This window comes from Orbicella faveolata, unplaced genomic scaffold, assembly GCF_042242905.1.
Source record: "Orbicella faveolata isolate gen_17 unplaced genomic scaffold, um_ofav_v1 contig_27, whole genome shotgun sequence".
Lineage (NCBI taxonomy): Eukaryota > Metazoa > Cnidaria > Anthozoa > Scleractinia > Merulinidae > Orbicella > Orbicella faveolata.
This window is the reverse complement of record NW_028301555.1, coordinates 6,361,941-6,389,235: the sequence shown is the minus strand read 5'-3', so window position 1 is coordinate 6,389,235 and position 27,295 is coordinate 6,361,941. Positions and strand designations below refer to the sequence as shown.

The 27,295-nt window shown below is 37.6% G+C and overlaps 3 protein-coding genes across 3 annotated transcripts; 1 reads left to right on the top strand and 2 right to left on the bottom strand.

Moving 5' to 3' along the window:
- Positions 1 to 50: 50 nt before the first annotated feature.
- LOC110067377 (uncharacterized) lies at positions 51 to 8,880 on the bottom strand. The gene is made up of 6 exons (XM_020774700.2): positions 7,620 to 8,880; positions 6,114 to 6,336; positions 3,761 to 3,838; positions 3,155 to 3,392; positions 2,619 to 2,947; positions 51 to 1,999 (listed from the first exon to the last, which is right to left on the bottom strand). The coding sequence occupies exons 2-6, from the start codon at positions 6,214 to 6,216 to the stop codon at positions 963 to 965; spliced, it is 1,785 nt and encodes a 594-aa protein (XP_020630359.2). The 5' UTR covers positions 6,217 to 6,336; positions 7,620 to 8,880; the 3' UTR covers positions 51 to 962.
- A 1,928-nt stretch (positions 8,881 to 10,808) lies between these two features.
- On the top strand, positions 10,809 to 15,909 carry LOC110067380 (uncharacterized). Its single transcript, XM_020774705.2, has 5 exons — positions 10,809 to 11,061; positions 12,052 to 12,257; positions 12,812 to 13,013; positions 13,713 to 13,918; positions 14,440 to 15,909. The coding sequence occupies exons 1-5, from the start codon at positions 10,899 to 10,901 to the stop codon at positions 14,653 to 14,655; spliced, it is 993 nt and encodes a 330-aa protein (XP_020630364.2). The 5' UTR covers positions 10,809 to 10,898; the 3' UTR covers positions 14,656 to 15,909.
- On the bottom strand, positions 15,895 to 24,905 carry LOC110067382 (regucalcin-like). The gene is made up of 12 exons (XM_089297132.1): positions 24,882 to 24,905; positions 24,211 to 24,247; positions 23,355 to 23,425; positions 23,158 to 23,191; positions 22,305 to 22,348; positions 21,935 to 22,009; positions 21,400 to 21,444; positions 20,831 to 20,901; positions 20,560 to 20,644; positions 18,814 to 18,879; positions 18,462 to 18,583; positions 15,895 to 17,827 (listed from the first exon to the last, which is right to left on the bottom strand). Exons 1-12 carry the CDS (start codon positions 24,903 to 24,905, stop codon positions 17,719 to 17,721), a joined length of 783 nt encoding a protein of 260 aa, XP_089153258.1. The 3' UTR covers positions 15,895 to 17,718.
- Between the last annotated feature and the right edge of the window lie 2,390 nt (positions 24,906 to 27,295).

Here is a 27,295-nt window from a genome sequence, read left to right as displayed (position 1 = left end):
AGGCTGGTTTGACAAGCCGAAATATAGTACACCTTATAAATCATCCTATGTCGCGTCGGTTTCTGCTTTTATTTTATTCATTTTCCATGTGAAGCCGATTAGATCACTATTGATCCACCGTACCAGCAGGATCATGGTGCGCGGTTGCTTGCTGAAACATTTTATAGTCAGAATAATACCCCAGACTCAATTATCCTTACAGCTTTTTCGTGTGTCATACAAGAACGTCAGTCATGAATAGAATGCATTTATAATTAAATTTAGTATCACCCAACTAGTGGACTAATGCAAATCCTACATTTTAATTGGCTAAGCCACTAGAGGACTATTAGTAATAGTCCTCGAGTAGCGAAATTGGTGCAATCGAGCGTGACACTTTCTTTCGTTTTATTTTTCTTCAACTTGCATTTGTAAGCTTTATTATTGCCTTTTCTGTCCGACTAGCTGGGTGATACTAGTTGGGTGATACCCTTCGCCCTCAAAGGCCACGGGTCAATAGCCCATTCGGCTTCGCCTCATGGGCTACTGACCCGTAGCCCTTGCGGGCTGCGGGTCTAATTGTTAATTAGTAGAATTCTGCTAGTATACTAATTGAAATGCTAAAATCTGCTTGGCTGAGCTACTCGTATACTATCAGTCATTTGTGTGCAGTGATGGAGGTCGTCTGCGAAATCGCGTCGACGTTCTCTCGTTTTTCCGAAGTTATCACCTCATAGAAATCTTGAGCTCATCATCTAATTGTTGAATAGGATTATGCGAAAATTTTCCCCTGCTTTTTACCGGGCAACCTACTGAAAACGTCGAATGTCTCGGGCAAAAGTATAACCCTATACGTTACTAAGTAGAAAAGGTAGCTCCTCAGCGTATCAACGAAAAACAGTTTTTATAACAAAACTATTTCAACCCAAGTAGTGAACAGATACCACCCTTTGCATTCACGATGGTTAGTTATTAATGTTAGTTTATGCCGTTTCGTCTCTTAGATCAACATCATCATCGTCGAAATCGTCATCATCTTCATCGTCATCATCGTCATCGTCGTTATCAATATAATATTTAATAAGGTTATCGCGGTTACTGTCTGAACCGTCATCAGTTCCATCGGGTACGTTCTCGTCATGTGACTCGTCATACAGGATCTTTATACAATGGGGTTGATTTTGGAGGTCCATAAACTCCCACCCGAAGTGATTGCTGCCTGGGAGAGTTCTGTTTATGCTCCTATAGTACAAAAATTTATATTTCGGTCCCCGATCCTGCCAGTTTGACCATATCTTGTCCAGGAAAGCATGGTGGCTCCAGAACTCGGGTGCATTTGCAGATTCGTCCAGCGCCATCGTTCCCCCGACGGCATTATGTAGATCATTGTGCATGTAGTCTCTGACACCAGATTCAAATTTGTGAAATTTATTCCTAGGAATTTTAATCAGATAGTTGACATACCATTCTCCTGGTAAATAATATTTGTGATCGAAATTTCTAGACAGGCACTCAGAACTCAACCAGCTCGGCAAAGACCACTTCCCGGCCATAAAAGGTCCCGTACGGACGCACCCGGATCCAGGTTCACCGTTACCGCCAAGGCCGTGAGGCCCCGGGTTCCAAATATCCCGAATGTCTGTTTGTCGCCACGTGCGCTTGCGTGACACTGCTCGTGCCCAGTTCCAATAGGGCACTGTCACACGACAATCTACGTGACGAAGTAAATTTTCGAAGACAAACAGATACCAGCGATGCCAGGGGAAGAAGAATGGTTTCTCGTGGATGATGTAGAAGAATTTCGGATGAAGCTTGGTGACAAGATCATAGGTGCTTTTATAAGGAGCCTCACTGGATACCACTCTTAAGGCCTGGACGTATCGACGGCGCTCCTCAAGGGGCATTGATATGAAGTCCTTTCGTATTCTGTAACAGTCAGTGAGATGGTCGTCTTTACAGCGACAACGGCGATTGCATTCATCGTACACGAATCCTTCACCAGAGCAGCCATGATTGAATCCTGTGAAATAGAGAGAGATGGGACGTAAAATTTTAATCAGAAATTATTGTTTCAGGGACTCAGTTTTTAGAGGAGATATGTCTTGAATAATAAACCCTTGAAACATTTAGCCTAACGTTTTTCAATTTTGCTCTCAAGTTTCGTTTTCGTAGCCAATTTTGTTGTGGCTACAAGTCTGCCATGTTCGTCAAATAACAACTCCGAAACCCACCTCGGTCACATATGCCGGTAGAGAATAGAGCTTATTATATGGCTGGCTCCGTGAGACAAGATGGCGCTTTTTTGCCCGCTCGGGACTACTTGCTGTGTCGCGCTAGAAAGAATTTCCCGAAAGCCATGTAATAAAAACTTTATTGATCAAGCGTGAGGTCAAGTTGGCAGGATATTGGTCTTGTTCTTTGTTCGTGAGTTTATGGACTTCAACTCCGTCTCGATCCAGAAACACGCAAAAAGAGAACTTGGCAAATATCCTACCATCTTGACCTCACGTTTAGTCAATAACCCATATCTATTTCACGCTACAAAGATTGCTTAAAAATCATCCAGCACACCATTTTGCTCTTTTTTCAACTTTTCACGCAAAAATGAACAAAAATATGAGGGAAAAGAAACAACTTGCCTTTGCCTTTGAAAGCTGTAGAAAGCCTAGGAAGATCTGGGAACGAGTTAACTCGGAACAAGTGAGTTTTGAAGGGTTTACTGGCCACCTTATTTGGTTCGTTGTTAGTCACGTGCTTGCCCACTGCCAGAAGAAACACCTCTATACCATTGTCATGAAGCTTTTTGGCGGGAAGAACGGTCAGCTTTTCAGGGCTTAAAGCAGTACTTTCTGCAATGATAAATAGAATTCTGTGCACTGGATTCGTTTCATTGTTAGCTTGAGAATAGAGCTTCGTTTTGGCAAAGTTCAGTAAGCTGTCAATGGGGGAGCGTTGTCCAGCCTGAAATCTGTTGACAAACAAAAGAAATCTTTAACTGTACATGTTTTCAATATTGCCAAATGCAAAGTTTTAATTTAACACATGTCAAATATTTCACCTACAGCAGTAGCTCACATTACCATCCATTTTATTATTGGCACAGAATGTTAGACATGATCAGTAATTGTACTGCACCAGAAAGATTGACTGTAATTTAAGATCCTCACATGTTTACCTAAGAGATGATATGCCCTTCAAAGTACATTCTATGTTCATAAACTTGTACCAACTAAAAGCGAGGCGAGGGGTTGAGGAGTGAGTTACTATCGCGACCCTGGTTCCTGAGGAGGACACACTAAACTCTTGCACCAGGTTTCGCGCGAAATTCTTGAGTAAGTTGAAATTCCTTGATCCAATAACAGGGTTACTTGGAATGACCACGGTAAGATGTATTTGAGGAGGTAAATGGGATTCTATAAGAAAACAATGAAGATGAATCAGAACTAATCAAAGTAACAAGTAATCTAATCAAAACTCCACAGTGCTTGCATTGCAGACCCTCTCAATTGGTACACAACTCTTTCAATTTTTTCACAAAACTGGGTGAAAGAAAAGCATTGATTGTTAATCAAGGAACCTTGCAAGCCGACTTGGGAACTCATCAATTTTGTTGTCTCTCAGTCTATTTACTATGCTTTCCCTTTTTTTTAGTTAAGGCTTGACAGGAGTAACAATCAAAATGTACAGGAGTACGGGTAAGTGTCATGTTTTTCTTCATGTGTGTATACTGCGAATAAAATTACCCTTTTCAGAATGATCATTCGCTCTGCAATTTACTTACCTTTATCTCGCTTAGCTAACCGAAACAGCCTCGCAGATAAAGCTTCTACTGTAGATTTAATTGGTTCGGCAGACTTTTCTGGGGAATCAACATATAAGAATTCAAATATTTAATGATGATAACGTTATCAATGTGTCAGGAAGATTGACTTTGTCGACGGATAACTCCTCTGTTTTTCTTATATCTATGTTTTCTTGAGCAGCAAATGGCATACAACACATCTAACCGCAACCAAGATTGCTCTTTATGCTCACTACCTAGTATCCAACGTCTTTGATGTGCAGTTGACACATATATTAAGGAAACCTCATCATCAATGCGAGTAACAACAGACCTTTAAATTCTGTTCTATCAGGAGCCATAATCGGGGACGGAGACCGTAAGCGCGCGCCATTTCTAGTATTGGGGTTGTCCCCATGATATGGGACAATAATTCTATTTTTAGAACAAATTGCGCCATCGCCTGCGGCACACGCGCGTACATGCTTCGAGCATTTTTGCGGATGTCGCGCGGGGGAAATGGCGTCCGAAATTCCCGAAATTTTTCACGTTTTTGGCCCACAACTCAACGCGTTTACGTCTGTTGGAATTTTGCTCAAGTATTTTCGTCGTAAGCTGCTCCAGTTTGAGTGAAGTAAGACAGTGTCGAATTTAGGTATGTTCCGCTGTAAGCTTATATATATCGCTGACCAAGTTGTGTTCCGACGGATGCCTCTTTTACATGAGCTGTGCATTACTCCACTTTAAATTTCACATATGTTGAAGGTTAACAGCTTTTCCATTACACAGCAAAAAACTAGCTGGATATATTTAGATATAGCAGAGCTTCAGGATTTCATAGTTTCCTAGCTCCTCTTGCCACACGCTTGCGAGGAATTTGTCAGTCTATCGCGACCGAAAAGTAAAACAAAATAATTGCTAGTTTGAGTTTCGCTTGAATTGTAAGCAACGCTTGATGTTTCATCAAGGCCCAATAACTTTACGTCCGTAGATACTGCTCAGTTGTATTCGTGTAAAAGTCCAGTAAATTCTCTGTTTGTCGATGAATGAGAGCGTCCGCCGATGCGTGTTTTGTACAGTCAGTAAACATGACAAATTGTACTTCCGCCGCACTTTCGTGTGAAAGCGTACATCGAACTCAAACAATAATTCTATAGTTTTTAAATATGTTTGAGATTGATAAATGTTTGAGAACATATTAAAAGCTAAGCTGAAAATATGTGAATAAAGCAGAAATAATCAGCAAAGTTACGATGACGCTTTCTTTAATCAACTTGGAATAACGATTTCGATTTTGTTGATCGAGTTACCAAAACTCCTTGTCTATTTTCATTTTCGTAGTGTAAAACTTCACTATGCTTATGTTGAAGAAACACATATGATGTTAGTAGCCTTTTTTGCGTTCGTGAAATTTGTTACAGCATCTCAGCACAAAAGATAACGAAAGAAATCTTTGTCAAGATTTGTTGACAATTGAAACCACCGACTCGGACTTGAAAGTGCACGAGCTGCACTATGCAAATGAGCAGCTTTTTATTTAAATATTTCTCATTATATCAGTATTAGGTATTTTTATAGGTATTTTAAAGCTGACGAATTTTGTACCGTGGATAAATAAAGATTATCTATCTATCTAGCTAATTGTACGCGTCAGACTTTCCTTTCAAAAACTTTTGCAAACTCACCAAACAAGCAGAAACAATAAGAAACCGTCAAAACAGGTTTTTGTTATGATGAACCATTGTCTGAGAAACTAACAAATTAACTCGATACCAGAGTAGAGAGTTTTCTTGCTATATTCTTAAGTCAGAACAAACACAAAAACATACGCGTAAGCTTACAACTAGCGTGAGCAGATCTTATTATTCATTCCCAGCGCGAGATTGAAGTCTTGTTTTCCACCCTGAAAAACCCACCTTTTCCGTTAGCTCAGAGCATAAAACTACATATAAGCGCCCTGGTTCGTATTCCCTGCCTTATTCCCTGTCTTCCCTGTCATCGCTGTGAAAAATACGCAAGAGAATCTCTTAACTCTCACCATTTGATCACGCAACGTGACAACATCCACGCGAGAGCCTCCGACATGTGCGTGAATCCGCGCGGATATATGACGTCAGGATGGCGCAATTTGTTCTAAAAATAGAAAAATTGTCCCATATCATAGGTGCGCGCGAATCCCGAGACTTACGGTCTCCGTCCCCGATTATGGCTCCTGGTTCTATCTATTAAGGTTGGTGGGGAATAATGTGGTAAAAGAAGGGACGCGATAAAGAGATTGCTGTAAGTCAATGTTTCACTTATTACTGTCCCCAAAAGTGGAAGCTGTTTGAGAACTCGAGAGAAACTAACTTACGTTTCTCTTCGCTATCAAACCGTTTCCCATTTAAGTTAGTTGGAAATGACGTCATAAGAAGACCAATTAGAACATATCTAAGACCACGTGATGCATGCATCATTTTGTTAGCTCCAGGCTTTTCTGTCAAGTGGTATCCGGGACTTAACGGTTTTCATTTTATGTCACTTGTTTCTGTGATGCATCATTCTGCAGTTCTGTCTTGTCTTCTTCATTGCCATATCTTAAAAACAAACAAACCAAACCGACACTAATGTAAATAAATAGGTTTTAAAGCAGGGCTCTTACTTATAGGCCCTTTAAAGCGGATGTGTTTAGTTGTAACGAGTAAGTTAAGATTTTCTTTTTCGCATGTTCACCTCATGTTCACACTTTTCAACGTGAGTTACATATGATTGGTCAGCAATTATCTTCACGGATCTTTATTGCCCAATCGTGTTGCCATGGTCATGATGGAATCCCAGAACCCTCGTGCGTTAAGAGAGCCGTAAGATAATATCCTCGACAAGCTTATGACTTTCATCATTATAAAAATTATCAGAGAAGATTTCTTCAAGCTCTGTCGCGATAATCTTGAAAGAAAGATGCACTAGTCTAAAATTCCACTCTCTCCGTAGGAAAGCCTTGTTTAATTTTCTCGCAAACTGTTTTAAAAAACTACTGATGTCATGTCAAAGTTATTTGGAAAATATGTTTAGATTAGATTGTGCAATTCCATTTCTTAAATCACTTCTGCCACTGCGGGCTGCAACATTTCCTTTCTTGAGCTAGTTAGGGGAAACAGATCTTTCCATAAAACCATGTTATGAGTCACAGTGACTGAGCTGGAAACATAGCACCTTAAACGTCTTGAAATTTGTGTAAGGAACAATTTAGAATCATTCAGATCCGTCTAGATGGCCTTTGCGGTTAAGGAAATTTTAGCAATGATGGATCTTACAAAACCTATAAGTCACCTCAGTAAGTTAGGCTGCATGGCGAGTTTGTCAGTGTTAATGCGAATTAGAAACCGGGCGTGTGCTTGGCGGAGCTTAAGATCCCTCATTTAATGGGGAATAAGGTAATGTTAGACTCCTGTCGTCTTGTGTACATAGCACATTCCTGTGAACCTTCGGACAAGACTAATCGTCCTTCGACTTGATTTTCTCTCGTATTTAAGTCACTAGTTATGGGTTGGTTGTTTACTTCGAGAGAAAATGGACTCATATTTCTATCCAATGCGACGGAAGATAACTGATGACCGCAATTTATTGAAATATGAGTCTGATGTAGGATTCAGAAATGCGCTGTCAGTGCAAGCTGTATGGAAATATTTTAAAATTCTTGCCTTGGCGAAGACTGCCTACAAAATTAGAACCATGTCGGCTTTAGTTGTTAATATTTGTCATATTAGCTACGACAACCCAAGTATAGAATTACCAGTTCGGTAATGTACAAAGCTCAGAACATAGAAATGTAGATTAAATATATAGATGTATCGGACAGCAAAATAATTTCCAAGCTTACTTGATTATTGCTCTTTTCTCTTTTCTATGTGCTTCGTACTCAACCAATGTTCTTTTGTACAAGTGACTTTAACTGTGATGGAACCAAGTCAAAACCAGTTGTAAAATTCAAAACTATGCCCGGGAAGGAACTTCAATAGGTTGTCCGTTCGCCGACAGGCTTGAAGAGTAGTTACGGAAACCAATAAATGCTTGTATCAAGACCCAGTTGTCACCACACTTGTCACATTTTATGTACACAAGATTTAAAAACTGGTCTCATTCGTTGAATAAACAAAGCTTTGGAGGAATCTAAACTTTGAAGCATCATTAAACTACGAGCTTGCTCTCATCGCTGCACTACGAACTGTTAAGTGATCTTGCCCCCAGGCTTAAGCACTACACAAGGGGTTATTGTTTCTTTTATTATAGGAGGGGTATGAGATTCAAGTTGTTCCGAAAGGTAGAAACTGAGAAACGGAGCATAATACCTTGCCAACAGGAATTTAAGGCCCCATTAGGGGGAGGGGGTGAGGGTCTGAGTATCACACATCTCATTAATTTTTGGCCTACATATCCCTTATTCCGGTTAATTCCAGTTGCAAAAATTGACGATTTTTCTACTACATATCCCATGTATGTCCCATTTATGTCCACATCCCATTTATTTTCCCCTCAAATACCCTGTATCCGACGTTACTTTTTTTACCAAAATATCCTGTACTCCTTAAACCCCCTGATAAGACCTCGAATTTCCTTACTTTAATTAGTACATTTTTGTCATATGTGCCGATATAGCAGAGTTTGTAGGAACTAGTAGGATATACCGCACACAAGCAACACTAATCCAAGTGAAGGACACAACGAACTAGACGAGATGCTCTCACTCACTGAGGCGGTTTTAGTTTACGGGGGAATGGAAAGGAGGAACCATTTACCGCGGAGAGACTGGGGAGAGGGGACAATAATAGCAGGTTTTAGAAGGTGTAGTCTAAATTATCTTCCGTCCGTCGTGAAAACAAAAGCAATCGTGGTCATATCGAACAGCACAAAAGAAAACGAAATATAAAATTTCACACCTCTGATTAAACTGTTGCAACAGGCTCTTTCCATCCAGCTTCGAAACTTTTTTGTCTTCACTCACTGCACCTACATTTTACACATAGAGAAACACGGTCTTGTACTAACTACGACGAAAAGATCTTTTGACCACAAGAGAAGGTCTAAAGAAATGATTTGATTGTCTGTTTATCAGTCTGGATTTTATATTTTATCAACTGAAAGAAATGTTTTTCTTTTCGATGACCAGTGTGAAAATGTAGTCAAATTAAACTGGGTTGTTTTTTTGACAACTCACCGTTTCAAAATAAACAAAAGGTTCTAAACAGTCTTGATTAATTTAAATTTTAAGAGAACCTTTGCTTCATCAATCAAAACGTTTATTTAGCACATCTGAGCCTCCTGAAATCTCAAATAATAGTTATAAGGATCTAACATGCGTTACTTTTGGATAGGGGCACTAATTATTTAGACGATTTTAGTCTAACCATGTGTTTTTAAATGAATCATGTCAAAACATTTGTTTTTAAATGAATCATGTCAAAACATTTGTTTTTAAATGACTAATGTCATAACATTGAAAATAGGAAGAGAAAATTGCTAAGATTTCCTTTTTCCGTTAATTGCTTGTAAGAGTAATAAGATGGAATTTCGTTCATTCTGGGTTGTAAAATGGATTTTTCATTATGGACCTATAAGCACACCATTCTTGTACGTCTTTTTTAGTGAAAAAACACTAGTATTAGAAATACAGATACACCATGAACACCAAAAAAAAATTGCCGATAAGTTGTTGAATTAAACAAAACTCCAAGTTATACACAGCAGGACGCATATTTCGACTACTGGTTGTTTGAGAGATCCGATTTTTTCAAAAGACTTTGCGTTACTCCTTTCTAACTTGATGTTTGTGCTCACGTTTCGGAACGGAATGTCCAAATGGGCTCCCAGCGCAACACAAATAATGCGCCACGACAAGTACTTCTCACCGTTTAGTGTAAGAGCATCTGTTTATCATGGACCAAAGACTTGTTATTCATAAAACCTGTACGTGTTTATTTCCTTGTTCTCTATAAAGTACCTGTATGTTTCGGCCACGCGAATAAACAATTAACTCGCTATGTTCCAAAAAGTCATCGCTCGTGCAAAGAAATATCGTCTCGGACCGAAATAAAGACATGAAATACAATTTCACTCGAAGTCGCTTTCAGTCTTCACCTTAACACACTTGTAATCTGATATTTTTGATTTAATCTCTAAAATCTTTTTTTGTGCCACAAGGAAGTAGTTGACAAAATTTTATTTTTCTCGCCATATGTTGCCAAGGCTCACAGCAAGACAATTTTCAAGGATTTGTATGGAACTTTGATTCATCACTGTTGTAAAGATCTCGGTTAAGTCGTATAATTTAGCAAACAGAATAGTAAGTTTACATACCACATGAAAAGTTGTGCTCATCTGAAGCCTCTTGACTATGAGAGCCTTGATTCAGCATTTTCCCAATGTTCGTGTATGCATGTTGGTTTTTGGTTTTACAGTTCACCTCAACATAGCAAAATTAATGAAGGTGCTAATGATTGCAATCCAATGGTTATGAGATGAAAGATCCTGGTCACTCCATATTTTCACAGAAGAGTATAAAGGACTTGATTCTTTCAGAGAAAAGAACGCCTTCCTTTTTCAGATAAGAAAAGGATTTCGTACTTCACACAACGTTAGCCACTTGTCTTTAAAACCAAACCGTAACATATTGGGGCATAAAATTACTTTATGGGACATCTCTGCAGACACTTCATGTTGTCATCCCAGAGCTGAGCCCGCGTTCTTTTTGGTTAGCACTTACAGCAGGCACCCTTTCAAAGATTTGTCGGTCAGTGGTAGTTCCCAGGCTGACCGAGAGGGACAAGAACTAGCAGCAGTACAAACCAAGAGAATATTTTGTTTCTCTAGGTAAACTTCGTTATTTCGAAGACTGTTCTTTAAAGCCACAAAACACGAAGCTGGTGGCTGCTAAAAATTATACCAATGTTTTTATTTTCGCCTACTAACCACTGGTTAAAGAGGGAAACAAAATGGAAAAGAGCTAAAACTCATACAGACTTTGCCCTCCCCCGACAAAATCGAACGTAACAATTGATTTCCGAGAAACGTACCACGTGCCTAATGTGCCAAGTTTTCCGAGAAAGTCAACTTGGCTTCGGATTGCACATTTCATTGCACAAAGGGATCGTTCAATGGTTCAATGAGTTACAGAAACTTCACAGACGATTCCAAACGTGGAAGTCCGGTTAGCTCAGAGTTCTCAGAAGACGAGAAAACAGCCCCTTTGCCCTCGGGAATACCTTTGCGACAAATGGCAGATAACAATTTTGAAGGTGGACCTTCGCTGGTGTCTAGCGGATCGAGTATGTGAGAAACTGTCTTAATTGTGGTGGAAATTGTTCTCAGTCGACTCTAAGTGCTAATGGTGGTTCTTGCTAAAGGACTGCAAACGTCAAAGCTGCTGCAAATTGCCGGGGAAAAGTTAACTAATGTTCACGTGTTTACTTTGCAGTCTCTACATGCAAGAACTTGCATCTTGGGCAAGGTTTAATTATTATACAGCCTACTACTAAAAGGGCGCATATACATTGTAATGCTTTTAACTTTCCGTTACTACTAAAAATCTTTCTAACATTCTTTTTCGTTCTGATACCTTTTACTTACTGGTTCAACATTTATAAACCTCAATAATGGTAAACTCAACATGCTTCTTAAAATCAATTCACCGTCGCAGTTGCCGTAAGGCCACAAATGCCGGAAGTTTTGAAACAGGGGGCAAATGGGCAGAAGGTACGGAATCGCAAACTTGCCAAGGATAGTTTCCGGAAAAGCCGAAAATTGTTGAATTTTGCAAATTGTGCCACCGTGAAATCCGGGAGGAAAATCAAATGGGAACGGTAGTTATGTTAAAAGCCTTAAGCAGGATATTTTGGGTTTTCCCTGACATTAGGTTTCAGGCAGGGTGCTAGCAAACCCAGGGGAATTTGAAATTTTCAAGGAAGCCAGAGTCAAATTTTCCACCCTGGTCACCTAGTAAAAGCAAATTAATAACTACCTTTTTAAGTGCTAAACTCCCTACTCAGGGGGAGGCTTGCCAAGTCAATTCCCCATTGGTAGCCCCCCTCCCCCTACTATGGGGCTTGACATTGATGGGTGTAAATAAGCCCTCTGCTTTTTACATGTAAGCACCATTTTGAAAAAAAGAAATATTTGTTGGAGAAAGGAACTGCAGTGCCAAATATTAACAAAGATCTCTTAAGGTCAGAGCTGCTGTAGTTACAGGTGTAGCTGACTGCTTTGAGAACAGCTCCCACTCAAATGAAGTTTCCAATAGTTTTCTATCCATTTTACAGTCAACATGGATTTCTTAGCAACAATTGCACCACCTGTGGTGACTCAGCCCCAGGCCTTCACAGATGAAATGTTGGATCCCAGTTCCAAAGGTGTGATGACTTCACTAACCACCAAACACATGAGTGGTGCAACTCTGCAGAGGACATTGCGACACAGTGCCGATGAGCTCCAACGTTCTGTTCAAGGACAATTTGTTTCCTTGAAGGTAATAAGCTTGATAACAGTCTAGATGTTTCTTTGAGAATAGCCTAGCAACTTAAGGTTTAGACGAAACACTATAATTACAATAATTATTATTCCGAGAGGCATCTTCAGCATTGACTTTGTGGTGAAGTCTCAAATACCTCTCTCATCAACAATGGATTGAGGTTAAAAGAGTGATGGCTGTTTTCTCGACTACCTCCCCCTCCACCCACCCCCACTGTTGCCAATAATTGGAAAGATCATAAAATTTTACAAGTGGTTTGTTAATCCATTTCTACTTTTGCATCATATATAGGCCAATTTTTCATTTACCTGCCCCTTCCTTGAAACATGTCTCTACCATGGAGAGTAGAAATTAATGCTAATGTAAAACCAACGGAAGGTTTTTCTTGTGGCTGTCTGACTTGTTAATGTTCATACAGAGAAATCAACATTGCTCTCCCCCTCCCTCCCAACACCCTAGAGGGCCTGTCAAAATAATGGAGTTTGGCACAGTTTGGAAGAAACTTTTTTTTTTCTACCCTGTCTTACAAACTAAATGTAATTAATCTTCAGGGAAATATGAGTTACAAGGATCTCTTGGCTGGGCTTATCTATGAAGGTGAAATCTTTCAAGCCCTGAATCACTTCACATTTATGACCTACAAACATCTTCAATTCTGTGATGAGCACGCCAAAACAGTGAACCAGCGCAGTGGTGGCATTTGTCTTTTAACAAACAAGAGAATTCTCTTTTTGTCCTCACAACTTTCTCTTGGTGAGTGAGAATGTTTCGTTGTACATAAGTGATGCTATGAGTGAAACTTAATTAGTAAATTAACAATTTTGGATCTTATACAATTATCACATAGATTAAAATCAACTGAAAGAAGAAACCCAACTGTAAAATGAAATCCACACAGTTTACTAAGTTAACTTAAATACATGTAGTAATCAATTTCCTGGAGAAAATTTTGTAATTTTGTAAATTTTTTGGAATCTTGGAAAACTCCTGTAAGTGGCCAACATTGGAACCAGGAAAGTGTCCAGTTAGACAGGTCTTCTATAAGAGGTTATGGGAGGCACAGTGGCTTAGTGGTTGGCATGCCAGACTTCGAATCAAGATGTCTGGGTTAGAACCCTGGCCAGGGTCATTGCATAGTGTTCTTGGGCAAGTCAATAAACTCTCACATGCCTAGATCTTCCCCACCCAGGTGTATAAAATGGGTATGAGGAATTTAAATACTCCTAGTTGCTTATGCTAAGGAAACCAGGATAAAATCCAGCTGTTTAAATCTCTACAGGTATGTAAGAGATTTAAAATATAGCTTGTTTGTATGAATGTGGCCGGAACCATGACTTAAGTAATAGGAGACGCCCACCGATATGGGAGTCCTCCATTAGCAGAGGTCCAACTGTAAGGACAGTGAAAAAGTGTCAAGGTCAAAATAATAGCTGAATCTTTCAATACTTGCAGGCACATCTTTACAGCAATGGGGTGACCCTAAAAAGCTACCTGGAGGCTATTCTCTTACGTCAGCATGTAACGACACCACCTATTACCTGCCTATTCCACTGCGCTGTCTACGAAGTGTAGAGATGAGTGGAGAGACGGGTGTGCGTGGGGAAATATCAGTCCATGGTGCCCCTCCATGTTGCTGTGGACTGTGCGGATTCTGTGGGGTATGAACATGCTTTAAGTTCTTTAAAGTCCAGTAGTCAACATACGGATTTGTGTGACATCCATGCATTTTTGTGTTTGTGCATGTTTATGAGAATTTTCTTATTTTACAGTACCAGTTGCATAAGAGAATTGGTTGAAAGAGGACATGACAATTTGTCTTTAAAGATCTTTGAAGTTTGCAATTCTAATGGGCTATATTATTTTATTATTCTCTACAAAACTATAACAAAGACCTATATATGCCTGCACTGTACAGCCACCTGTGCATGAAATGGTAATGGCCTAATATAATAATTATAGGCAAATGTGTGCAAAGGGCTACAACCACATAGTTTTTGTGATTGCAGAGCTCTAGTGATGTAGTAATTATATGTATGTTAGAAATAGTTCCCTATTGGTATCAAATGCATGCAAATATATTAAATAGGAACTCATTTCATACACAATTTATTAGTGTTAAAATTGTGTATCTACAGAACACAAGGATTTTGTTTATTTTGCATTTTTCTTATTATTTCAGTTAGCCTGCTGTCCAAATTCAGACATGCTGAAGCAGTGGAGGCCACAGCCTGTCAGCCGCAGTCAAGTGCAAGAGATGAGAGTTTGCCTTGGTGTGCTGATGCCGCCCTGGGAGTGTAAGATGTTTCTTAACATTCACATTGATCCCAGTGTACCATTGCCTGTGACCAGAGATTTTGTGGCCCTGCTGCAAAAGAACGCTCCGGAACTAAGCTAGATTAGTGTGAGCGAGTGCTGTTTAAGACTAACTTTGATAGAATGGCAACCTCTCTAGTTGTTAACATAGTTTGGAATTTTAGTGTTGTTCTGAAACTGTTAATTTGACAAGTAGCTCACTGAGGTTGTTTCATGGTAGAACAAAATAATATGGCGTGTGAGGTGCATGCATGTTTATCAATGATAGTGTCAACATGTACGTTTGTTGTGGATAGATGTGACAATGAAGTTATTTGTCTTTTGCACATGTGCAATATCCAAGTGTTTCTACACCTGTGCCTCAAAAATCCACAACACAACCAGTTATTTTTACTGTGGTGCAGACAAGTACAACTTGCTGTGGGTGAAGTTAATCTGTCATACAATTGCGCTATTTCTTATTTTTATTACTTTAAGTTTCCATTAATTTTGACCAAATTTTCTTTTGCAATAATAGGGAAGTGCACACAAAGTTTCCATAAATATTGTCATAGGTTTAACTGAACTGAACTGAACTGAACTGAAACTACCAGTAACTTTAAAGTCTTTGTGCTTAATGTAATTTTATCTCAGTTGAGTGGTGCACAACACATCCCATACTATTATTTTTCTTATCTGCTTTCAATTTCCAATTTGTAGACTGAAATGTAATAGCATTCATGCATGTTAGAGGCTGAACTAGCATCTCCCATAACCTTGCCACCTTCTTTTATGTTGAGGAATCAGTTCACTAAGTGTGAAAATCAGTTGTTGAGGAATCAGTGTCAGACCTTCAGTACACTTCTGAGTGGGGATTATTGCAGTTTTGATTTTAAAATACATTATTACAAGACATTGTAGGACTATCTGGTTTACCAATTTGCAGGCATGTTCACTGTGTACCTCGAGAAACAGTCCATCATCTTGCACATCAAGATAAGTTACTTGATGCTAGGATGAAAGGTTAACATGGACAATTCATGTTTTCAGCCTTTTTTGCATTGTTGGGCTGCCTTTGCAGTTATGTACGTTGACTTATAGGAAAACCCTTAAAACATGATAACCCAGGCAGAGACTTCAATTTCTACTCCTGAGACTAGTGTGGTCAAAATTAAGCTAGATATCTAGTATATGTAGTAACAACTACTTCTCTTACTAGTGGTATCAATAACGTTTGTAGGATAATGTATGATCAACATGTGACGTTTTTGAATGTTCTGTGTCTATTAGACTATTAAATGAATTAAGTTGTCATACAAAGTCATGTGAAATGACTATTAAATTTGCATTTTTCAGATATAGTTTATTGTCTTATTGCCTTATGAACATTAAATATTATGTGTAGAAAAGGTTTATTAGCAGACACTAGGTGCATAGTAAATGCAATGGAGGGTGTTATCTCTTAACTGGATTACTGAAAGGGTTGGTCTTTTGTTTCGCTAAACAATAAAATTAGGGAAGCATCACATTACACTGTAGTTGCTAATTGATGGAGTGGATACAAATATAATAGTCATTAATTAAAATTAATAATGTACCATCTACTTTTAAATGATTGGATAGGACGGTGTAAATCGCATAATTCAAACAATGAGTACATGTATTCTGCTAAAGTCATCTATAATCATTTATAGCAGAATAGAATAACATATTACATTGGAGGTTTCACTAATAATGTTATAAACCTATTATTTAATAATTTTCTACTACTTACATTGTTACTGGATATCGTGTTGTGCCATTGTGTGTGTGGTTAAATTCTTTTACTTTTGCCTTGCTTGTAAGAGGTTACATGAATGTTTAATTAGGCACTACTAACATGTTTCATGCACTAGAAATTGACGTTATGCAGATCACTGTTTAGCCAGAATTACTGTTTGTGCTGTTTTTGTCTTTCTCCATGTTTTTCTTGATTGGTTTGTATGAAGTTTTGATGGAGCTGCATTCCTTTTTAGGAATGGGTTTTTTCTGGCTTGTTCTGATTTTTTTTCGTGGTTTATTTGTTTCTAAATGTTTCTTTGTTTGATAGTTTGTTCGGGTTTTGTTTGTTTGTTGTTTGGAGGGGGCATCAGGGTAGGATTAGGAATTATTTCAAGAAAGGAAACTCATTTTCAATTTATAACTATATTAATATATTAATTAATTGAAATGCATATACATAATTTGTATTTCATGTACTTTGATTCAACAATTGGCCAGATAGTTAACAACAGTACCTGCAATCAACCTACAGTACCTCACTAAATAAAGATTTCTTTGATCATAGTATCAGTTCTTTGCAGCTTATTTGTTTATCACATTTTTGTTTTTTTTGTTTTTTGAGTTTCTTTGTAATTTTTGTAAGGATGTTAGATGGACTAAACATTCTTCTGAGTGCATGTTATTTGTGGTGCTTCATAACACTACACCTTTAAAGACGTGCAGCATTTCCCTAGCCCACAAAGTGCCATGAAATTTTTAAAATATCTAAAAATACATCAATATATGAAATAGATTTAGTAAACCTAAATCTAAAATTCATTCACTTATTCCACTTCACACATTATGACTAGAATTATTGCTATTAAAAACAACTTAATTTGGACCAAAGGTCACCTTATTCAGAACACTGGTCACAAACCTAAACAATGCACACGAGGGAAGCTATAGAGAAGAGGCTGTTTTTTATGTAAATCAATTTCACCTGTATTGCATAACTAACATGTAGCCCGAGAGACATAACTGGATATCGAAAGTGAAAAAAATAAGATTATTTAAAACACAGTCAAAGATGCAAATTTTATACATATTAGGTATTTTCAATAGCAATAACTTACACCAGGCCAGTTTATATAAAATAATGAAAAGGAAAATAATATGTTATTTACTTTCAATTGATAATTGTTTCCTCAAAATCATGCATTAAGCAGTAATACCATTAACTGTATCCTGCAATAGCACAAAACCATGTCATGGCAATTTTTAAAAATTATTGGAAATAATTATGTTTTATCATGTAAGTACTAGTGTTAGAGCTCTCTCACTAGATAACATAAAAGTGAAAAAAATTAATATGCTTTTCTGTAAATGATTTCAAAGCACTAAGACATTAATTTTGATATACTTATTAACCATCAAATGGGACAGCTGGAAAGCCATGTGTGCCAAGGTTTTTAACTCTGAAAATGGAGCCTGCCAAGGGCTGTGCTTTCCTTTCTTCTGGAGACAATCGGAAACTAAAATGACAGGAGATATTAAATAAGTCTTTGTGCAAGACCATGTGATGAGTGTATATCAGCTGATTCAAGAGAGAATTGAGTGTGTAATCTGAATCTGGAGATAATCTCAAACTGTAAAGAAAGGAGACCTATATTTTAATTGTACAACTTTGTGCAAGACTACATGATGAATGTACTACATATATGCCAAATTAGGTGAGTATCTGAATCTGGAGATAATCTCAACACTCTTGTGCATGACCATGTGTTGATTGTGCGCTGAATCAGATTTCTGATGGTTACAAGACATCTAGTTACATTGTACTGTAAGTTATGCTTAGAGAATACATTACACAGTATCTCTACTCCATCACATGAATTGTTAAAAATACATTAATGATGCTTCAATGCATCTGTAATTGAAAAGAATAATTTTATCATCATTCCTGGGAAAATTCTGACTGAAAGAACATTACATATTAACAGATAATTAGGCAAAGAATAGTTTAAGGCACAAATGGTAATAATTATACATACATTCCACAGCAAAAGGCCAAAATTATAGTTAGTATGAATTTATAACAAACAAACTGAAACTGTTTAAATGCATGAATTGTTATTGAAATCAAAATAAAAAAGCTGAATTTTCTACCTTTCACATGTGACAAAGAGTTCATCAAGGTTTGGACCACCCCAGCAACAAGACGTCACCTTAGCAACAGGTAAAACTACTTCACGAATGACGTCACCAGTAACTGGATTGAAACAAACAACCTAGTACATGAAAATAGCATGAGATTTAATTCATAAGGCTTACTGTATGCTTCCATGTTGATGTAGTTGTATTAAAAGATAAGGGCAAGGTCAGTTAGCCAAGTACAAATATTTCCTTCTAGAGAATTAGCCCTATGTCTGGCCTTGTAACATTGCCACACTGAAAATTATAACATATTGCATATTTTCACAAAATTTTGCACCTTACATAAACGATGCACTTGACTTACTTTCCATCCATCATACATAGCAACCCAAAGCATTCCTTCTGCATCTATTGTCATCCCATCTGGAAACTAAATTTAGTGTGTTCATTACAAAATAGCTAGCACACTACATTAATATATAGATTTAGGTCAGCCTAAAAGTGTAGCTCCTGAGCCGGGTTGTTCAGAGCCAAATAATCCAGGAAAAGGTAAAATTTCGATTTGATTTTTGTAACTTTGCGCTGAGGTTTTCTGTATATTGTTTGGCCTTCTGTTGTGAGTTTTAATAATCACTATACACACAAAACAAAGCAGCAAAAAACATTTGTATAGAAGAAAAAGTTATAATTCAGTTAACTTTTAATCCTGGGTTAGCGTTAACCAGCTTCCGAATAATCCTGCCCTGTTTTCAACAACTTAACCTCAGATGAGTCGCCGATCTAATCGAAAACTAGCACTTGATCAGCGGTCAACTTCAAACAAACACGTGACCTCGATGAGCTTTAAACTTGAGCCCGCGATATGGTCACGTGATACTGGTCAGCGGATACCTTGTTTTGACAGGTATCAATTGATCATAACATGGATGTCCAATATCAAAGAAGTACACGGTAAATCAAGGCTGCATGTCTCAGTCAACCGATTATTTGGAGTATGGCCGCCATGTTGCGTGACTCCGTCGTCGTCGTCGTCGCCGTCATGCGTACACGCCCACGAGCAATACCGCTAGCCATGATGACCATGGGAAAATCAACTCATGGGTTTCCTTTTCTTTCCTATATGAGTATGGGCCTCCGCTTGGCGACCCTTCGGGCCGCCGGAGCTCCGCTATTACATGTATCATTACATGTCATTATGTCATGTAATAAATTAACTTATAATTCACACATGAGTTCACACCTCACAAATGTGTTGCATCGGACAGTAAATAAATTTCTGCAATTTTATCAATCAAATTAATGACAACCTACAGCACTTGATGGTTATTAATTAGGAGTATATACATGTAATACATATATATGTACATACATACATGTAATAATTAAAAAAGTTAAAAGAATGGTGAATTATCAATGTCAATTCTTAGTTTCTTGGTTGTACACACTGTATTAAGGTACAGGTAAAGTCTGCATACAAGCCAAGTGGCCCACCAGGCCAGAACTTATCCTGGTTTCTGTAGCATGAAGTGATTAGGAATATTTCTACTCCCAACTGACAAGGATGCTAGTCCATCGCAGGGTCACCCGCAGCATTAAATTTGCCCGCACCCATTTATACTCCTGAGTGGAGAGAGGCACTATAAGAGTAAAGTGTCTTGCCCAAGAACACAATACAATGTCTCTGGCCAGGGCTCGAACCTGGATCACTCAACCCAGAGATGAGCGCACTAACAATGAGGCATGTACTACAATACTGTGTGTATTTGTGAAAATAATGTCTTTGAAACATTTCAGCTTAAATTGCTTGATCTACTTAACTTTCTCACATATTTCAGTAAAGTAAAAATGGGCAACAAAAGTAGTTGCTCAAGACATGTTAAGAAAATGACCCTTTTCAATATTTAACCTCTTATTCTATTTTACTTAGCATTAATTCCCTGATAGCCCCAACCCCCAATTCAATCTCATGTAGGCACTGTGCACTCTAAAAAATAGAAAATCAACGTTGTTTGGGGGGAAAGGAGGGAAATGTTTCCAAGATGCTCGAAAATGAAATTTTACTGCCAAGTCTCTTGAAACACTTTTGTCCCTCATTGTACATGTAGCTTACCCCAAGTGAGGGATCATTCTTCACTGCAGTTCTTCTATTTGATATTGTACCAGCTTTTTCATCGTAATCAAAAGCATATATTGTTCTAAAACAAACAAACAGTTTTAATTAAAATCAATTTATGAAAGTGAGAATTTATAATTACAATTTTATTTTCCAGTAGGTACTACTTTTAATTATAATAAATTTGATCCTTTTATTTACAACACGACACAAAACAAAACCTACATGTCACTTTAACACAGAATAAAGTACTGATCAATGTTTGCACCTGAGAAATGAGTCAATGTAGTAAAATGTCTTTCTGTCCAAGCTCCATGTCATACCATTCGATATTGTAATCTACACATTAAACCAAAAAAAGTAAAATAAAATAAATGTACATTGTAACTTGGTACCCAAATAAATGCAGAAAAGTTGCTCTTCAGATCAAAGGATTGCAAAGCTAAATGCCACCTGACACAGACTGATGCCACAAATAAATTTAAGAGCAATGTGGAAAATAAATTAATTGGCATTAAAGTGGTATATTTGCTGTGTTTGAATTTCTGGGTCACTGTTTTACAATGTCTTACCCTGTATTGTATATTTTGGGGATCCTTAGGCATTTTTGGAGAGGTATAAAATTAATATAAATTAATCTAAGTTCCTAGTCATGAATTTCCATTAGTATAAAAAAAAATTATCTTTTTTTCGCTCTATTTTTTTTTTTTTTTTTTTTTGGTTAATTGTTCAGGTACCAAGGCAGTTTCATCTCTTTTTTAGTACTAACCAATATTTCTGGATTTTGGTTTGAATAGCAGGTTTTAATTAGTTAAAAGAACACGGCTTTATCACCACCTTGTCTACCCACTTTGTGAGCTTTCTGTCACCACTGAGTGAAAACTGCAAAATACAGACAAACAAAAGGTAGAAGTCAATTTTGGGTAATTCCTCACAATTTACAATGTTAGTAATGCTGAAAAGACTAACTACAAGCTATTTTTTGAGACTGGAATCTGGAATTAAAACTCTACAAACGGTTGGTATTGGATTAGTTCAATGAAATAAATTTAAAACAGCTCCCATTTCTCAGTCCCACATCCTCAGCATTCAGTTTAGTGCATTTGCAGTGAGTGGGCAACGCAAATGACAACTTACGACACAGTGACACTCATTAATTTTCATCAAACACTGTAAGAATAGCTGTTTTTTGCTAGCTTAATTAAGAGGCTAGTAGAATCATCTGAATTTTCATTTGTTACATGTATGAGTCTGTGACTACATACTAATTGGCCAACACAAAGTCCCAAGCCCTACAAAGCCTGCTCTTTTAACTTTATATTATAACATGCTTATCAACTTTACAGTGCAGCACAATAAGGCCTACACACACCAGAGATCCTTGTTCTTGTGCAGGCTTTGCTGGTTCAGGTTCATGGCCCATTGATCCGACCCACAGTCTTCCTTGCTGAGAAAAAATGTTAGCTGTACAATGTAAATTAGAGTATATTAAATTATTACAATATGTACCACAAAAGTTCCAACTTAGTAGGACAGCACAAGTGGTTCACAATCTTGGGCAATGGCAATGACTAGTTACCACTCTTGAATGGAAAGCAAGATAAGCAAGCAAGATTGACGTATAGATTTATTTTAAATTTATTATTAGTACTTTATACTAAGAGGGTACAGTTAGTCAAGAGTAACTACATGTATCAACATTTTTGCCAATAGTTGTCAAACGATTCAGTCAATACACTTACAGGATCACACTTTCCATCATTCAAATGATTTTCTGGCTTGTCTTCTACAAAATAAACACCCAATAATTAATTTACAGACTGAATTATGAACAGACGTACATGCATAGTTGGAGACAACCTAGTTACAGCTTGTATACATGCATGATACAGAATCTTTAAGAAATATACTGTGGCTATCAGTGAATACAATGTATGGACATGAATACTCAAATTTGTACAGGCCTACATGTAACATATGATTACACATTATTTTTGGCTTTTTTATTCTTTTTTTTTAAGTTAGAGATATTGTTAATAAAAAAGAAATCATTCTGGATCAATAGCAGATATATATTAAGGTAATCGTACGAATGCGAGTGTAATTAACGATTTACACTACAAGTGATATTTGAAAATTCTCTTAAAGGGGCTCAATCATGGTATTTTGAGTTATTTTGGCCACATAAAAAATTACCTTTAAATGGTAGGAAACCTGAAAATAACAGTTTAAGAAGATAAAAAATTAACACCAAAGGGATAATGATAAACCATAAAGGAACAAGGATGGCTCAGGACGGAGAAGATTAACATGGATTACAAATGACGAATTTGAAAAATTGAGGCTAAATTCTTCAATATGCGCAAACCGTGACTAAGCCCCTTTAAAATTGCATGAACCTTTAGACGAGTGCAATTTGAAAGAGTTTTTAAATATCATGAGTAGTTTAAATCCTTAATAGCTTGTCATGAGCTTTCATACAATTACTCATTTATTACATGACTAAGGAAATTGTGAACGCAAACTGTGCGTTAATTTGCACTGCAGTGCAGATTAAGAACTAATGATAAACTAACGTTAAACTGTTCAACCTACCATCAACTGTGACCACTACTTCCTTCTGTCCAGTCTGTGGACAATTGCCCAAAGGGAAGTCAGTCAACACAACATACAATAATGTGTACATCGCAATGTGAACTTTACATGTAATAACAAATAAAGACAGCATTAAAATGGCTCTTAAGAACATTATTATGGTCAAGATTGATCTACACTGTACAGAGAGTTCCTACCTCGAGATCTAAAAAGATTAAACTCCTCTTGCATGCCAGAATAACAGAACCACCTTTCTTCCTTGGTATTACTGGGTAGGAATGAAACAAACATTTAGAACAGACATCCACATTTGATGTTATACATTTGACACATTAATAAAGTTATTGTTGTTGTTGTTGTTGTTGTTGTTATACATATATTGGAAATGCAGGTATATAAATGGGTATATAAAATGGTATATAAATGCAGGTATATAAATGGGCACTGACAAATTTAATGCTGAGGGGGGGGGGGGGAATTAACCCTGCAATGCACTAGCATCCCCTCCAGGGGGAAGTGGAAATACATTGTAATCCTAGTCACTTCATGATATGGTAACCAGGGAAACCACTTGGCTTGACACAGACTTTACCTTACCTTACATTTGATATATCAAAATTCTAATATGACACCCAGGCCTTCTACCTGACTTCTATAGTTGATTTTGTTTTCTCTGTATTGAGTTACTCGTGGGAATTACCAGACAAAGGAATCATAGAGAATTTTCAATTTTGGGGTGCAGAAGGTCCTGGAGCAATATTAGAATAATAATTATTGACAGTAATATTTCATTTTGAACATTCAGGCTATGGTATTCCAGTCAACTAAAACACATTAGTCAGCCAGCATTCCAGACAAGTGAGGGGTCACAGGTTAAAAACCCGACAAAATCAGCTTCATGACTCAACAAATTAATAGGAAATTTACAATGACTTGTTGGGTGCAGTGGGAGTTGACCAACTAGAATTCCCTTATGACATCCTAGAAGACTTATGCAGAACCCTCATCAGCACAGTAAGTGGATATTTAGCAAACACTTTAAATGAGACTTACCACATCCAACTACATCATCTAATTGATAGCTTTCATCCTAGTAAAACAAGGTATAAACATTTTGTCTGCTTGTTTGTTAGTAAAGGATCATATGTCTTTGATGACACATACATGTCTTGTACATTATATTTCTGCATCGTACACCTATGAATTGTGCATGTCAAAATACAACAGTACACACATATGACTATAATGATAATTTTAAAAAATAATAAACCTCAAATATAGCTATAACATCATGTGTGGTTGGCAAGAAATTTTTACACTTTGTTGTGACTAATGGAAGGATAAAAATATGATTGTAAACAAAACAACACAAACTAATTTTGGTGCATAACACCTTTTCATTAATTTATGATTCAAGAAATTTGGAGTAGTGTAATTTTCTGGATGAGCCCAGTTTTGAGCAGTGAAAAAGGCCAGTTTTCAAATAAAAGCACAACATATAAGACTACATGATTATACTATGATCTGATAGTTTTTAATTGAATTATCTATGAATGGAATAGACTGCCAAGTCAACTTAGGGATGACGATGATCCATTTTTTTATTAAAAAAAAAAAAAGGTCAGTCACGGGTATTGTTAGAGTAATTTGAGTTTGTTTGTTTTTGTGGTTAATCAAGATTAATATTATTGTATATCCAACCGTATTCACAAAACCACGCCTACAGACAGCTCAAAGACAGTCCCCATGGCCACAAGTGCTCTAGCCAATCTCTTAGCTCCCCCTGGCTAAGAGATTGACCGGTCACACATGCATGTGTCAACACAGAACCCTAAAATAATGTTCAACAACTGAGAAAAGTGCCCAGCAACACAGTCAATATCAAGGTTATTTGGCACTGAAAACTAAAAGTCTAGCTAAGTGAGCGTGTCAGCAAAAGACAAACCACCAGCAGATACCTGTAGGCTGGTGTCTGGGCCCTCCAAGGTTCAGAGAGGCTGCACCCGAACCAATGAAAAACCTAGCGAGCATGTTTTTGCAAAATCGCTCAGATAAATGTATATACAGTTTACCATTAGTTTTATTCCCGAGGGTTTCCCTAGTATGACCAGTGCCGCGGTGCTTCTGATCACCGGCCACCATCTCATGTTTCTGTAATTTAAATCACTATTTTTTTTGTAAGTAATATGGAGTAACTGTAGCAAATAAAATAACTAAAAAAATCGAATTCCAACAGAACATTCCTAACTCCCACCATGTTTGTCTTGAAGGGGAGGGTTTAGAGCTGGCCGGACTAAAGAATGCACGAAAACTAAGACAACTCAAAATAATGGAACTAAAATTCAATAATTTTGACGCTGTCTTTAGTTCTCAAGCACCACACCGATTTTGTTACAGCTTATCCTACAAGTATTCCTACCAGTGCAGTCCAATAGAACACATACAAAGACTTAACACAAGTTATACATGTACAACTGCGCAGCCTATACCGCCGCTGCTCGGCGAAATATAAGCTCAACACTGCCCAACATTTGCTCGGGAATTCGGAAAAGGATTAAAACATGATAAGCGCCATTTCTCTTGGTTGGTCCGGTTTGATCAGAAAATGTAGTTCCATTTTCCTCGGGTATTCCCACTGGTCTCTGACCGGTCGTAGGTGGCTGGTGTTCCCTACAATCGTTCGCTTAGAGTACCTACAGACCTTCAGGAAGTTTGGAACTGGTTCACGGGGAGATCTTCTCCTTCGCAGCCATCCCTTGGGGACATCAAACGATGCTCTCTTCCAATTGGCAGTGTTGCTTGACAACCCCAGTAATACCCCTATACCCCTAATTACACCTTATACTCCTAATACCCTAATAACCCTAATTACCCCTAATTACCCCTAATTCCCTTATTATCCCTAATACCCCTAATTACCCCTAATACAACTAATACCCCTAATACCCCTAATTACCCCTAATTACCCCTAATACTCCTGATACCCCTTATACCCCCAATACTCCTAATAACTCTAATTACCCCTAATACGGTACCCCAGACAACAACTGCGAAGGAGACAAATGAAGGTCGCTACTAGTTAGAATTTCACCGCTGTTTTAAACTTTTTTTTCTTGAAATCTATTAAGTTTTGACGGTGATGTAACCGAACGGATATAGTTAGAGATTGTCATCATGCAGATTATGATGTCATTTTTGTTGTTGATCACGTGGCCACCTACTTTTGATATCAGGTGCGCACATCGCAATCATAATGAAAGGAAAAGGATTCTTACTTGTTTTCTTCCTACTGCATTTCCATTTCTTCACCAGATACCCCTCGTTCTCGCACTCGCCTCGTTCCCGTTAGTTACAATTATTGCCTCAATTTATAATTAATCAATTAATTCGTTCATGATTTATTTATGATTTAAGTAATTTATATTTGGTTTTTGTAATTCCGTTATGTTGTGTCCCCAGTTAGCAGCAATGCTAAATACCCCCCAGACACTTTAATAGCTGGTTTTCACATGACGTCACTAAAATTCGAACTACCAAACTATTGATCTTCCTGAGATTTTACTTAAATGATGTATAAGAGCAGCTGAAAACTAATATTCATACAAATTTTCGCTCCGAATGGGTTCTTGGTTTTGTGATACACTACGCTTGAATTTCTAAGCTTTTGCGTGACGGGGCATTTACATGGCGGCCTAGAGAGCTGTCATGATGGTTAAAAAAGTGACTTATTTCGGAAAACTTGGCTATGTGAACAGTTCATGTCTTAGAAGAAGTATTATTTTAATGTTTTAGAGTTCCTCGAGGGATAAATTCACGCTTTTGTAGCAAAACTCAGTGACAGATGTTTCTATTGGTTCCCGGCCGCCATGTTGGTGGCCATACGGATGGGCACCAACATGGCGTCTCCGTACAAATCTCTATAAATTTGGGTAAAAAATTTCTCCGCATATCTCGCGTAAGAAAAATTGCTGTGACCAGAATTTTGGCGAGAGTCTGCATATTTACCTTCTTTCATTTCCCAAATTCTGGACTTTATCAATTGACCGGTTTTGTTTTTTATTTTGATCTATTTTGAATTGCGTGACACTGAAAACCAGCAATAAAGGTTTTTGCTTGTTGTTAAAAAATCAAAACAAAA